A 15,146-nucleotide genomic window follows, 5' to 3' on the forward strand; every position below is an offset into this window, starting at 1 on the left:
GACAGCGCCAACATTCTCCTTGAAACACAAGTGTGGAATGCCGTTTCCTTTTAGGGGCCTAGCACTAAGATCACAAGCTCTACCTCTTTGTAAAATACACTTTATAGAGTTACATCAGTTCTTTTTTTGCCATTTGTTTTTGCTGTTGCCTGCAGCCAATAAGCTTATGGGATCTATTTGGTAGCAGTTTAGTGGAACCAGCATGTCGGTTTGAAAGAGGTTGCCATGCTGGTAACTGTGGTCCTGGAGGACAACTTTCCCAGGAGTAGTCCACCATTTTTGGATTTCAGTTTCTTAGAATCTGCTGTTTAGCATTGCCAGTGCTTTTACTGGCTGAGGGATTCTGTGAGATTTAGACCAAAAAGTAGTATTTCCCAATTCTGCCAGGATGGTCTGAAATCCAAAATCAGGCCTGGGGACAAAATGTTCAAAGAGGGAGGTAACTATAGTCAGGCTCTGGCAAAAGCAAAAAACCTTCAATTCAAATACAGCTTTCAAATAACCAGCTACAGGTTGAATCTGTAGGGAGGCCTGGTGGTGCAGTGGTTAAATGCCAGTACTGTAGCCAGTGTTGTGAGTTCAATCCCAGGGCTCCAAGGTTGGCTCAGCCTTCCATCCTTTTGTAGGCCAGTAAAATGAATATTCAGCTTGTTGGGGGGGCAATTGGCTTACAGATTGTTAACTGCTTAGAGTGCTGAGTTCACTATTAAGTGGTATAGGAATATTAATGCTATTACTATTGAATCCCCCTTTTCAAAAATGCTTGGGACCAGAAGTGTTTTGGATTTTTGATTTTTTTGGATTTTGGAATATTGGAGATGGGACCCAAGTTTAAACATGAAATTCATTAATGTTGACATACACTTTATACACATACCCTGAATGTAATGTAAGCTTACAAATATTTGTTCACAAGCCTCAGCACCAGCTTTAGACATTGTTGCCTTTTTCTCCCTACCTGTTCTACAACAGTGAGAAGCAAGCAGTTCATGCAAAGCTTAAGCTACAGAACAGCTCCAGTGGGTGAATAACCTCTATGATAATGCCTTCCCACCTGTCATTTCACAATAAGCACCAGCCCTGCTTGCATTTGCTCAAATAAGCAATGAATAATTCATTTCAATTAATGACATTATAAGCTTTCTCTTCAGTAAATTTGCCTTCAAACATAGATTAAAGTGGCAATTGCTATCAAGCGGTATGTTTTATTTCACGCACCTAATAGACATTTCTGCTTCTTTCTTTGGAAGCTCACTTTACATTTTTATTCTGAGGAATGTCTAAGCACTTGCTGTATTCTTGTATTAAAATATTTATTACCAAAGCATCAAGTATTAACAACTTAAAAAATTACACTGACAAAATAAAAACAAATAGACTACTTGTTTAACTTTTATGCATTTCTTAATGAGTGTATGCTACAAATTCCCAGGAGCTGTCATGTAATTTTGCCAAAAGGAGCTGACAAACCAAAAATGTGGTGAGCAGTTGCCTCAGATTGTTCTTTTGTCACTTCTTCCATGTGATTTATCACCAGCACTTTGGGGTTTGCCAAGCAGGTTTTGTTTGGAGAAAGACAAACCACTTGTAATATGGTAGAAGACTATCAATGATTCTGATTTTTCCCTCTAAAAATGGACAGTATACTGACAGTCTAGAATATTATGGGCTCATTCTTACATGGAATATGCCCTCACCCTTTTATGTATTATAGTTGGCATTCTGTTAGTTAGCATAAGTTAATCTTGTACCCGTGTCTTTCTTTTTTTGGTCACTGTAGAGGTTGGTATACTCTTCTATCTTTCACAATGATCTAAGCCCCCCCACACACAATGGCCAATCCCCCCAGGACTCATGGTTCCCCCCCAATACCCATTTTGTGGTTGGCGGAAAGTGCAAGAGATCTGAGAAATGTCTAACTATGCCCCATAGCGAGACCCAATCTGAAAACATCATCTGTTGAAATCTTGCAGAATCTTTGGATGGTGAGTGATGGGTTATACCAGAGTTCTGCATGCACAACACTGAACTATGTAGGATCACACTCTATATGTACAAAGAAATGTTTCTTTGATGACACGATGCTGTCCCAAAGTTGAGATGACTACAACACTGGCCTTGACCACTGCATACCAATGGACCCCTGGACAGTGGACACCCTTATGTTATTTTCAGAGAGGAACCCTACACATGAGAAGGAGTTTGCACATAAACTTGCATATGTGACTGAAACTCTGTGGGTGCGAATATTTAACTAGTCCTCTCCCCCTTTACATGCTACATCAATAAAAGTTAACCTAATGGTGTGTATTCTGATTGACAGTACCCTTCACGTTTTCAAGCAGAGAAGGGCCTATCTCTGGTTTTATGATCTAAGATTTTATATATGGATATGGATTTAATATGGAACCTTTTATATAGCTGAACTACTGCTCTTTCTTCAGCATGGTGCAATTGGTTTGAATGAAACTGAAGAAGAAAAGTGAAGGCCATACATGAGTTTGTATTCATCCCTGATGTAACAAGCTAAATAGCTGAAGGAAGTTGACAATTTGTCTTCAAAAATTAATGTTTGAACATAACCATTGTCTGGGATATCTTCTTGGCTAGACCTCAAAACTCATATTGTGATCATACAATTATCAATTTAATGTATTTCCAGTATGATGTATCCTATTACCTCATTCATGGCATAGCATTACACTTGAACTGATTGCACTAAAGCAGGAGAGAGGATGAGATAGAGCAAACTGAAGTTAATAATTCACTTCAGTTCAATAGGAGTATCCTTGCTGGATCAGACAGATGTATCTCTTAGGCCAGAGTCAACTTAATGAACTCATCTTAGCGACCCACTTCATGCTCAAGCTCACATTAAGCCAGTATATAATAACCCTATTAGATTTTTCTTCACTTGAAAGGTTTAAGGACATCCATTTCTTAACAAACTCACAAATACAGCTTACAAGTGCAGCAGCCTTGGCACCTCATCACAGTTCTACAATGAGTGTTGCAACAAGTGTCAAACACCTTATGAAAACATTCTTGCTGTTTTGGGTTGCAACAACAGCAGATAGCATGAGCAGCAGAAACATTCCATTTTTTGTGTTCAGAAAAATATCTAGTTCATATTAGGCTAAATGAAACAGAAGTTCATTCCGCTATATGATTGTTTTTCTCTAAAAAAGAGATGGCTTTAACAATTACTACGGTTTAATTAAAGCACACAATTATATTAAGAATTACTGTTCATGGGGCTGGTTGGGGGGAAAACACCAATTATGAATATACATATTATCTGGGTCCTTGACATCAATTCCCATGGGGTTCTACAGATCCCTTGTCCCTTACAAATGCACTTTACCTTTCAATCAGAAGAATCAAAAGAAACAAAAGAAATCACACTGAATAGTTAATGTCTTTTAAAAAGTTGTTGCATCAAGATAAAGTGGCTATTGTGTAGCTCAATGAGAACATGCACCATAGGGTCACTGAGATCCCCAGCATCCCAGTTTCATGTCTCCCCAATTTACTTTAATTGGGATCGAACTGACATCAGTAAAATCTTCATCCTTTTTTTGGAATGCATAATGGGAAAATGTAATGCACAATGGGACAAGGGCATAATTTGAAACACTGGTGAACAATAGATAGCTCAGCTCTACATGGAGAATGAAATGGTACAGGTTAGACTACAAATGCCTTCATATTTTATACTCTTTTAAGGCCAGTACATGCTTCTGAGTCACCTAGAATGATTGTCATGTCATGATTAATGGAACTGAGCTAGTAAATGCCAGGCATGAATTTCAACCCAGTGATATACTCACTGATGGAGTGACCTTTGGGGCAAACCATTGTTTCTTAGTGGTAGCCATTGTCACCCAGTTTCAAGTAGTCTTGGCACCTCAATGCTGTAGAGTTGGCGGTGATCTATTTAAATGGGTGTGTGAACTTGTACAGTGTTTCAGTGGGAAATCAATAGGAGCTGATTCCCACAGTGCCTTTCTCTGATGTCACATTTAATTCCCTGTTCCTTTCCAGGAGAGAGAATTTGGATAGATTCTAGTCAGGTCTAGCAATATAAGCAAAGCAGAAGATCTAGGACCACGGAGAGCTCCCTATGGAATAAGCTTCTTAGGGCAAACAACAAAGAAGCTAGTACTGCATTCCTGTAAGACTTGGAGGGTGACATATTGCCCACCAGTGAATCAAATTGCAATAGCGTGAGCTTGAGTGGGGTAGGAAATTATGTGTTGAAAACTTCACATGAACGTAGCACGTATCAGTGCTAAAACTGAAAAACTCAGAAACTGTTACTTATTTTGGTTTAAGTGGCAATCACCAATATGTTCCCTCCAGATGAAACTTTAGACCAAGTGAAATGGTGCTGACGCCTTTCCCCATAGTTTCCTTTAGCCTTGTATCAAACAAAGAAGTCCCTCCAGACTATCCCTTGATGTACAAAGATATGATTTATTTATTTGCTGAGTTGAGGTTTGTTGAGATCCTGTTTACTGTCTAGGAGTACAAAATCAAGTTAACACACCAATAAAATGCAAATGTGAAAAGGCAGCTATCATTTTATGATCTTTGCTAACATGTGGCTTTTAAAAACATATTTCTTATTCTGGGTAGTAATTTTTTTTTTACAGTTTTCATAATTTCACAGAAAGGGTAGGAACGCAGCAGTACCTTCTGCTACTTTGTGGAAGCAAAGCACAACCAATATATCTTTTCAGTGAGCTGCAGGTTTCTGGTATAAACATGCTGCCTTTATAAGGAGCTTTTCTGTCATAACAGGAAAGATAATTGTACAGGAATTTTTTTTTTACATTTATTGCTGGTTACATTTTATGACACTATTGCAAAGCTTATGTGGCTTCTCTCCACTTTATCTTTTCTAGGATCCTGTAAGGTGTGGCACTGAGAGCGAGTGTTAGGATCATGACAACCCAATGAGTTGCATTATTTAAGATAGGATCTTAAACTTGCTCCTCTCAGAGTGGTGATTGATAGTTCCTACACAGTGGTGCAATGAATATGTTCTGGATTTTAGCATGAATGTCAAAGTGCTGAACTCAAAAATCGAGTTCAGCACCCTGAGTAACTCAATTAAAATTTGTTTGATTAAAATGAAGAATGAATTGATCACTTCAATAACATGGACGGCAACATCGGCTACTGACCTCTCAAGTCTCAGGCCAGCACTTCTTTTTTATTTACTAAGATCTCCCAGGTGGGCTGACTAGAGGATAGGGAGTCGTAATGCTCCCACCCCCCCACAGTACAATTTCTCCAAGTCCTTGTCAGATTAATTCCATAACTGACCTTGAATAACAACTTACATTCATTTTTTTTCCTAACTGGAAATTTTCCTTGAAAGCTCACTCACAGAAAATCAATAAGATCTCTTGACTTTATGTGACAGAAGCTGAGGACAAAATTGCATGAGGTCTTAGTATGAGGGCTGAATGGGGCTGCCCTATCTTATAACGTTAGCATGAAATTGAAATAGTAAGCAAAATCTGGATCTTCATCAAATAAGATTTACGATGTCACCTCATATCTGTAAGGAGATTCAGAATGTATAGTCATATGAAATATTGACTCTTACACTGGACTATCTTTTTTCCATCAGGATATATTACAGAAGGGCACATTTAAAATTATAGTAGGTCAAAATAAGTAATGTACTTGTAGTGAGTACAGTATGCATTCAACCCCCAGCTGAATGTGATGCCCATTGTCCTCCCCCATTACTTCCCTGTTGTTGAGGCTTGCCTCCATCTGCGGAAAGGAGGCAAATGTCCTATCCATTGGTCCTAAATAACATTGATCTCTCTGGCTCTTTCTTTACAGGTTAAGTCTCACTTTTCTGAAATGCTTGGGACCAGAAGTATTTTGGATTTCAGCGTCTCTGTATTTGCATGTATGTACATGAGATATTTTGGTGTTGTCTAAACACAAATTCCATTTATGCTTCATATGCACCTTATACACATAGCTTGAATGTAATTTTATACAATGTTTTAAAAATAATTTTGTGCATGCAACAAAGTTTGTGTACACTGAACCATCAGAAAGCCAAAATGTCTCTGTCTCAACCACTCATGAAAAAAGTTTTACGTTTTGGAGTATATTGGATTTCAGAATTCTAGATAAGGGAGACTCAACCCATGTTAAGCTTTTGTATACTGTACTACTTGTTTTACTCTTTATTCTAATGGTTTAGATACAGTGGGATTATGCCACTGGGATTTATACTGACTGTATGCTTTGCATGCTCATGCAAGTAATCTTTAGGGAATCTTTATAACACATTAGAGAGATGTTGCTGTTCTTGTAATTTTCTGTACTAGCATAATAAATTTCTTGAAAAATAGATGAAGTGAACATGAAAGTGAGTCTTTATTATAAAGATTCTGGAATCCAGCACTGAACAATCCACAAACCGAGCAGAAGGCCTAGTTGGGATTGAGTCCAAAACAAGCTATGCTAATTTGGAAGCTGCTCCACAATTAAATATATACAATATATACAAATATACCCTTCAGATTGTAGGCCACCAGTATCTGTCATCACTCCTCAGCTGCCTTTGAAACTGTAGGACCCATAACAGGCTAAACTGATTGTTTTGGGAGAGAGGCTGTAGCTTTAACAATACCAGGGTTGATCTGTTTAAAATAAGAACTGGAATTAAAACAAATTAAAATGCTGAAAATCCACAGCAAATGGTTTGATACTTTAAAACTCATAGTTTAGTTTTCAGTTGTGTGACATCAGATGTGTGTAAATGACGGAGGAATGCAGAGAGCCTCCATTGATATAAAAAGACATATTTGTTTATACTCTCCAATCTGCCTGTACATGAACCTATGTTGTGTTTTAAACTGGAATTTTGTAATCGTGCTGGCCAATTGGCCGTAATAAAGTTATTATTATTATTATTATTATTAAAAGACATATTAAACATCAGGGCTAACCAAAAGCATTTCATTTCCTGAAGAAAAGAATGAGATGGCATCACTCACTTATTCTTCACTCTTCCACATACAAAACCTGACTGGACTGGCAGCTGAATCTTTCTGCAACACTGATAATGGGACAACCTTCCACTGTATCAGAAGGCAGCAGGATACATGGCACACCACTTTTCCCTCCATATCTTGCTACCACTTGTCAACATTTGACGCTTAGTAATTGCCTTAATTTGCCTTACATTGGGGCCAGCTGTACCAAGCTTTCCCATAATAGACTGTGTGCATATAAGAGAAGATACATAATGCATTAGATCATTATGCGTTGTATCTGGCACCACATTTCCTGTTCAGAAACTCTCTGTGACTTTAGGAAACCAATCCTGTTCTATTGAGAACTCTAGGGGAGATTCAGCAATTGAGTTGCACCTTCCTCCAGCTTTACTACTAAGGCTTCAAAGATTGTGTAAATCAAAATGAAAGCAACCACCATGAATCCCCAAAATTGCTTTTCAAAAATACAGTCCCCTTATCTGCAGGACTGGTACCTGCAGTTTCACTTACTCATGTCCAGTGTGAGTCAATGGTCAACTTCTGGTGGAAATATATGGTTTGCTTTTCTCCATGATTTTCACTATCTGCAGTAAGTCTGGGAATGTATTCCCCATGGATATGGGGGTCATACGGTATACAACCAGCACAGTGTAGTGGTTTGAGCGATGGACCAACTCTGGAGGCCAGGGTTCAGAACCTCACTGGGCCATGGAAATCTACTGAGTGACATTTGGCAAGTCACGTTGTCTTAGCCTCAGAGGAAGGCAAAGGCAAACCCCTTCTAAATACATCTCACCAAGAAAACCCTATGATAGGTTCATCAGAAGTCATAAACAACTTGAAGGCACACAACAACAATGACGACGACGACAACAACAACAACAACATACAAATTATAACTTCTTTGTTCTCCAAGTTGCCAAGCCAGCAATAAAGTAGATGATCGCAAGAAGCCAAATCATATACAAAGAATACAGGACACATTCTTTTTAGGTAAATGGCCACAATATTACTGGTCACTCCTGTAAGAGCCTTGGTACGTTATAGATCAATGGATCCATGCCATCAGTCAACAGGTCTGTTGAGCAGTGGGCTCCACATCTTCAGACCACCCGTGGTAGAAAGGTATTGGACAGGTGGCTTGTGAACATCTGCCATTGTGTGTTTCCCTGTGCCATCTGGAGTGAGCTGCAAGCTAGTGCTCCCTTGCAATATCTTCACACCCAAGGTCTTTCAAAGGGATCACTGAAGCAGGCAGATAGCCACACAGGTTCTGTCCCTGCCCTAAATAGACACAGCTAAATGCCAAACAACCAATCCAATTGTGATAACATCATAATAGATGTTAACCTAGCTCTAAATTATCCTGCCAAACCAAACAGCAGAAGATGAAGGTAGGGTGGATGAAGTTTGACAGAATGGATAGCTCTCACTTATAGCCACCCAGGATGGATCAGATGGAAGATATCCCTTTCAACATCCCCTCGGGTACTTTCTGCCTGCTGGCCAGACAGTCACCTCCTTATAAGCCACCACTGAGAGGCACAGATCAGAAACTCCATGAAGAAAATGACAGTCCCTTGCACAACTGCTCTAATTTTCATGGGATCATGCCCTCACGTCAAATAATATAATGTGGCATTTTGCTTGTGGTATTAGGTTGTACTATGGATGCAGGGGAAGTATTCACACAGTAGTCACGCTGTCTCAAAGAGATTTACAGATCTGTTCATCAAAACAATGTAATAACCTTGCATTAAAATAAAATTATATAAATACGATCAGGACAGTTTCATTAGCAATATTTGCTAAAAGAAAACATGTATATATAAGAAGCTCCCCGCTCCCCATCGTGAGACAGTGCTATCATTTGACTTGACAGCAGAAATGAGATTTGAACTCAAGACTTTTCACATAACAGCTCACACAACTATGCTATGCACCACACAACTCTATAGAGTTCAACAACAACTCCTACAGTACTTTGCCCTAGGCATATGGCAGCTTGAGATAACTCTTCATTTAAGGAAGAACACTAAGGGTGACTTGCACAAATTTCCCTCTCCTCACATATTCCAGAGCTAGCATTGGCAAGGACTTTTGATATACCATTGCAGATTTGGGGTGTATCCTAATAGCAGAAGATGAAGATGAGCTGGCATGCCTCCTAGAAATATAGAGCAAAATGCGCATGATGACAGCACAATCAATAACCAATAACCATGGAGAAAGACTACAAGCAATGCACAAATGGGAATACACTAGCATTAAGCAAACAGCATCAAACAGGAAGTAAATCAAAGACTTTAGTTGATAATTCACTAATGGATAGCCAGGCAAAATTTGTCTAATGGATTGTTTGTTCCAAATAGCTGATTCTGCCATAGAGTTTTCCACTGCAAGCTTAGAGAAGCAGATGAAGTTTAACTGGATATTTGCATTTTACCTACCTGACATTCCACTGTTGAATCTAATTTTTAATTAAAGAGTTTGTTGGATTTTGCTGCCTGCCTTTCAATACAAAAACACTGGGCTCATTAAAATCCTGTCTGGCTACAATATTTTAGTCCAGTGTATTTGTGACACCTCAGCCATGGTTATGATAGTGGAAGTACCTCTTGGCTCAGCTCCTGTTCTTCCTTCCTCTTTTCACATCTCTACTAGGTGATAGCTTGGTAGGTAACATTTTTTTTTGGCAACCACTGGGTACCATGCTAAAAAGATGCTCAATTTAAGCAATTAACAAGTAAAAGCAATCAGCACATAGAATAAACCAGAGAGGTATCACCTATATAGTTGTGTCTCATAGAATTTAAACCAACTTTTTCATATCTCACACTTGGTGATAAGCTCGTATTGACAGAAAATGGAAATCAGAAGGAAATTGGGATACATAATTTGGTATTGTCTCAGTATGTGTTTGGAAACCCTAGCAGTGGTAGGTACCTCCACCTAATTTCATCTTTTATAGCTGGCAATGCAGAGATAGAAATTATAACATATTACAGAGCTATAAGATAACTCCAACCATTAGTAAAAAGAAGGGGAGCAAACACTAACCAGCATATTGAAGCAAATAGATTGCATCACCACTTGACTGCCTATGTCTGAAAGCTCTCTTTAATCTTTAAGCAAAAAGGAGTTTTGAAAGCTTTAGGAGGAAGAGAAGTGGCATTGCTGTTAAGCATTGTACATGCTGGCACAGATAAGTACAGGCATCAAGTGGCAGGGGAAGGGAGGGCAGAAGTAGGGCAATTACTTACATTGACAGCCCTGGTTGTGCCAGTAATATCCCCGCAGACACTTATCACACTTAGGCCCTGTTGTTCCCTGCTTACACTCACACTTTCCTTTTTCATTACAGCGATCTCGGACTGAGCCAATACGGTTACAATTACATTCTGCAGAAACAAGACAACACATGTGAACTCGGTACAAGATTACAACTAATTCATCACTGGTACCAACAATGGTCAGCTTTTAACCATAAAGAAAATGACTGCTGGTTAATTAATTAGCATAATATTAATTAGCATTAATAATGAATATTAATTAATAATCCTTGTTAATTAATATTATTAACGGTATTATGTTAATTATTCCCAATACTGTAATTCAGCCATGCTGTCAAAATGGATTTCATTTGTGGCACTACCACAGCAGAACTCCAACTTGGATTCTTTTATTGTTATTTTAAAGTCAATGGCAAAGAAAAAGCAAGCAGAAAAGAAGTGGTGGTTTGTGGACTGAGTAGAAAGTCATTTTGCTCCCAGATTGTAAAGGACCTTTCTTACCCTGTCCATGTGCCACCGATGAATAGAAACAGCCATATGTGATAAAAGATTGAAAGTGATTTCTGCCCTGATAGCTTGGAATTAAAGGTTAACTTGCATTCTTAAAATTCTTACAACCTTCTGGATGTACCATTTGTAATAAGCAGAGGATGAGGTCAGCCATGTCTTCAAAAGTAACTGACTCCGGCAAGCTTCCGACTCATATTTTTAGATTTGTTATAATGAACATTAAGAAAGCTCAGTATTTCACAGAACATCGATAAGCTTCAAGTAATTTCTCTTCTAAATTATTAAAATAGGTAAGTAAGGTTCTAGATGCAATGCATACTAATGCATATTTTCTAAATGCAATGAAATGCACTCTGCTAATTTGCAAGATCATCTTCCTTTATGTTTAGAAACATTCACTTAATTTATTAATGGCATTTTAGTGATTGGCATAATGTTTGTATAACAATATTGTATTTTTTTTTAGTTATCACACAATACCCAATTTGAGATTACACAGGCATGTTGGAGTGTTCTGGAGCCTTGGTCATTTTTGACTGTGATGCAAGCCTGCCAAACAATTTATTTTTATGTATGTATGCATATATGTATGTATGCATGTATTTCATTCACATGTCACTTTTCTCCCAAGTGGGACCCAAGGTTGCTCCCAGAAAGAGTCACTTAAAAAAAAATCAGAACAATATTTTAAAAAACTCAATTAAAATCATCACATATAAAATTATTTACAAGACATGCAAAGTTTAAAAAGATAGATAAAACATTGTAATGATAAAGCTCCCTTGCTTATATATTAAAAGACAATTTAAATGAAAAGATCTTTGCCTGCTTGGAAAAAGAAAGCATGGAGAGGGCTAGCCTACTCTATTTTGGAAGACTGTTCCAGAGGAGGGCTCTCTCTTGTGTCCTCCCAAAGTGAGCCTGTGATGGTAATGAGACTGAGAGAAAGCCTGCCCCTGGAAATCTTAGAGCTCCGACAGGTTTGTATGGGGAGATACAGTCTCTCAGATAGTCTGGACCTAAGCTGTATAGAGCTTTATAGGTCAGGAACAGCACTTTAAATTATGCCCAGAAGCAAACTGGTAGCCAGTGAAGCATCAAACTGGCAAAGACCCTGAACTATATTTGAATATGATATCAGTTCATTGCCATAAAGAGCAGGAGATGGTATGGTGTGTCTGTAGCATCATACATATTCATAATGAGATGATAACGAATTTTGGTCATACAGGAAGCCCCCGTTCATTTGACAGGTTAGGAACCTGGGCATTGTCCAAAAGCAGAAGTTGTGGTCTGGTCTCTAACCCACTGAATAAGGTGCATGCGTGTAGGGTGTCTGTATAGAACAGGGAACCAAAATCAGGAGGGTACATGCAGGCTGGATGGACATATCCAGATTGGGATAGGAAGCCTTTGTTCAATTGAGGAAGAAGAACCAAGTACTTCACCACCATTGCTGCTAAGCGGCACAAAACAGAATAATTTATCACATTAGCAAGATCCTGCGGGAGAAAAGGAGTTAAATGCAATATAATGCAAAGATAACCTGGAAATGCCCAAAGTTTATCACACAATGTCACAGTTAACATGAAATAATACTAAGTTAATCCGAACACAAAGCCGAGAAAACCAGCAGCTTTTTAAGTTTGGAACAAACTGAATTTAAAAAGCTGCTGGTTTTCTCCACTTAACTTTTGGATTAACTTCGTGCTATTTTGTTTTAGCAGCAATTCAGTGTGATATACTTCCCAAGTTTACAAGTTCTGTTTAATTTAGAATTTAATTTAAATCATGTTTCACTCCTTTTCTCACAGGATCTCACTAATATGATAAAGCTCAATGTCCAGTCAGAGGAGCTGGCTGCATGCTGTAACCGCCTAGACTGGCTATGGGCTCTCTGAGCAGGCTGCGGCAGTTTTAGCTTGGCTCACTTCATTCAGTGCTTTTTGCAGCTGGTGCACAACTGTGGCAATTGTGGGGGCTCCTGCTCTGATGGTTGCCTTCCCTGTGTGCCAGAGGTACATAAATGTGATGAAGTAGGAACAGTTCAACATAAAACATGGAGCAGATTTCTCTGGCTCCAGTTTGAGTGAGTTTCTGAATTCAGCTAGTTCAGGATCCAGAGATGGCCAGGATTGGAAGTTTCTGATTCTTGCCCTGATTGGCTATTAGTATCAGTTTGGGGTGTGTGTGTGTGTGTGTGTGTGTGTGTGTATGAGCATAGGTTAGGTGTCAAAAGGTGTGAAAATTTTCTCTCCCCCCCCCCCCCCCAATTATTTCGGCAGCACAGGTAGCCTACCTCCCAGGAACAAAGGATTAAATGATGTGAGGAGATCCAGTTATATTTTAATGGGGCTCAGCATCACAGAGGTGAGAGTAATTAAAAACTACCCAAAGGGCGCTTGGGGACAGGGTTTCCTGTCTCACCTGACGAAGCTGGTCAAGACTGGACAAAAGAGTCCAAACTCCTAGCTACCCCCATGAATATCAAGGACTACAAATCCCATCTCCTGTAAGTAGAATAGGAAAGTCATTTAGCGAGTCACATCAGGGACTTTGTATTATATTTCTGGCTTGGCTGAAATGATCTGATCAGGCTGTAACTCTTACGTGTGCCTGAAGGGATAGTGGCCCTTCACTAAAGATACAGCCTTTTGCTATGGAGATTTCTTACTTAAAATGAAGCCTTTTCTTTTAAGGATAGTTCTATCTCTACGCTCTTCTTCCACATGCCTTTGTTCAGTTTAATCTCCTCACCAGGGTTGGGGAGAGGAAAGTCTCTGCAGCATCAGAGATGGAAAGCAACCGCAGAGTAACTTCCTACTGAGTTACTAGGGAAGGGAGGGATCAATTCAGTAGGTGGTGGCAGCTTAGTTCATTTAGGTTGTCTCAAAAAGTCCTAACCAACTGAAGCAGAACTAAGAAGGGAAATCAAGAGACCCCTTCACAGAAGTGCTGTGTCCTCTCAATGTTTGTTTTCTCACTGTACCTTCTTACCTTGCATATGTCGCAGTGTCTTCTTTCTAACCATATATATTTTTTCTTCTGAGTGACTTCTTTCTAATCATATATATTTTTCTTTCCTAAGCCTTTATTTAATGGTACTTCTGGGATTTCTTCTTCAAGAATTTGGTTTTTATTACAGATAAATATGCATAGAGGGACTATATGGACTCCAAGTTAATAATAAGCTTCCCTGCATCCTAGATGTCTAACTGCTATCAAATGCAAATAGTGCAAGCATTTCTTTTAAATCTAGAGACCATGCTGGGAGAACAGCTCTATTTTTCTTTTAATCATCCCATTTACAATTGTTCCCTGGAATTTCATTAAGTATCACTGAGATCAGAAATGACAAAACAGGAGGGATTTTTTGGGAGAAGATATTAACATTGCAAATGGGGGGGGAGGGGGAGAAAAAGAAAGAGAGTTAATACTGCAAATAGGAAAAAAGTTGAAGGGGAAAATGTTATGAGTAGCAAATATTACATCATTTGCTCAGGTTTTCAATCCTTAAAAATTACAAAGGTAACTGAAGAATGGGGAACCTAATGCTACAATCATAAACCACTTTCCGAGGCAAAATCCCGATTCAACTCAGTGGGTCTTATTTTTGAGATGGGAAGTTTCGGATGACCCTGTAAACGGTATTGGAAGTAATTTGCCAAAATGAATCATCATCATCATCATTATCATCATGGGGGGGGGGGGGGAGAGGGATAATTCCAAAGTGAATCTGACATTCAGAATTTGCTTTTAAATGTTTCTAGGGATGAGTCTACACTGTAGAAATAATGCAGGCTGACACCACTTTAAGTGCTGCAGCTTTATTCTATGGAATGGAATTTGTAGTTTTACAAGAGCTTTAGTCTTCTCTGCCAAACAATGCTGGTGCTTCATATGATTCTGTAGGATGGAGCCATTGCAGTTAAAGTGGTGCCAAACTGCATTATTTCTATAGTGTAGATGCACCCTAGGCATGAGAGGTAGTTCTGTTCAAGATACACAAAAAAGATTTGTTTTTGTCTGAGTCAGCTAAGGTTTTATGTAGGCTGCATCTGCAATGCAGAAATAATTCAGTTTGACACCACTTAAATGCCATGGCTCAGTGCTATGGAATTCTGGGAATTGCCGTTTGTTATGGCACCAGAGCTCTCTGACAAAGATGTCCAAATGTCTCACAAAGCTACAGTTCCCAAAATTCCACACTCTGAGCCATGGCAGTTGAAGTGATGTCAAACTGGATTATTTATGCAGGGCAGGTGCAGCCCTAGTGCTAGTGTTTTGATGCTTGTGTTTCATGTGGACT

General features: G+C 38.9%; 1 protein-coding gene across 9 annotated transcripts in view; it reads right to left on the reverse strand.

Moving 5' to 3' along the window:
- Window positions 1-15,146, reverse strand: part of NTNG1 (netrin G1) — a 307,304-nt gene that overhangs the window by 27,855 nt on the left and 264,303 nt on the right. For 7 of the 9 annotated variants that reach the window (XM_042465423.1, XM_042465419.1, XM_042465421.1 and 4 more), the window contains one exon: window positions 10,298-10,435. The exons of the other annotated variants lie outside the window; for them this stretch is intronic. In XM_042465423.1, the coding sequence (XP_042321357.1) occupies window positions 10,298-10,435 (138 nt within the window). The remainder of the gene's footprint in view (window positions 1-10,297; window positions 10,436-15,146) is intronic. 9 annotated transcript variants of the gene reach the window in all.

This window comes from Sceloporus undulatus, chromosome 4, assembly GCF_019175285.1.
Source record: "Sceloporus undulatus isolate JIND9_A2432 ecotype Alabama chromosome 4, SceUnd_v1.1, whole genome shotgun sequence".
Taxonomy (NCBI): Eukaryota; Metazoa; Chordata; class Lepidosauria; order Squamata; family Phrynosomatidae; genus Sceloporus; species Sceloporus undulatus.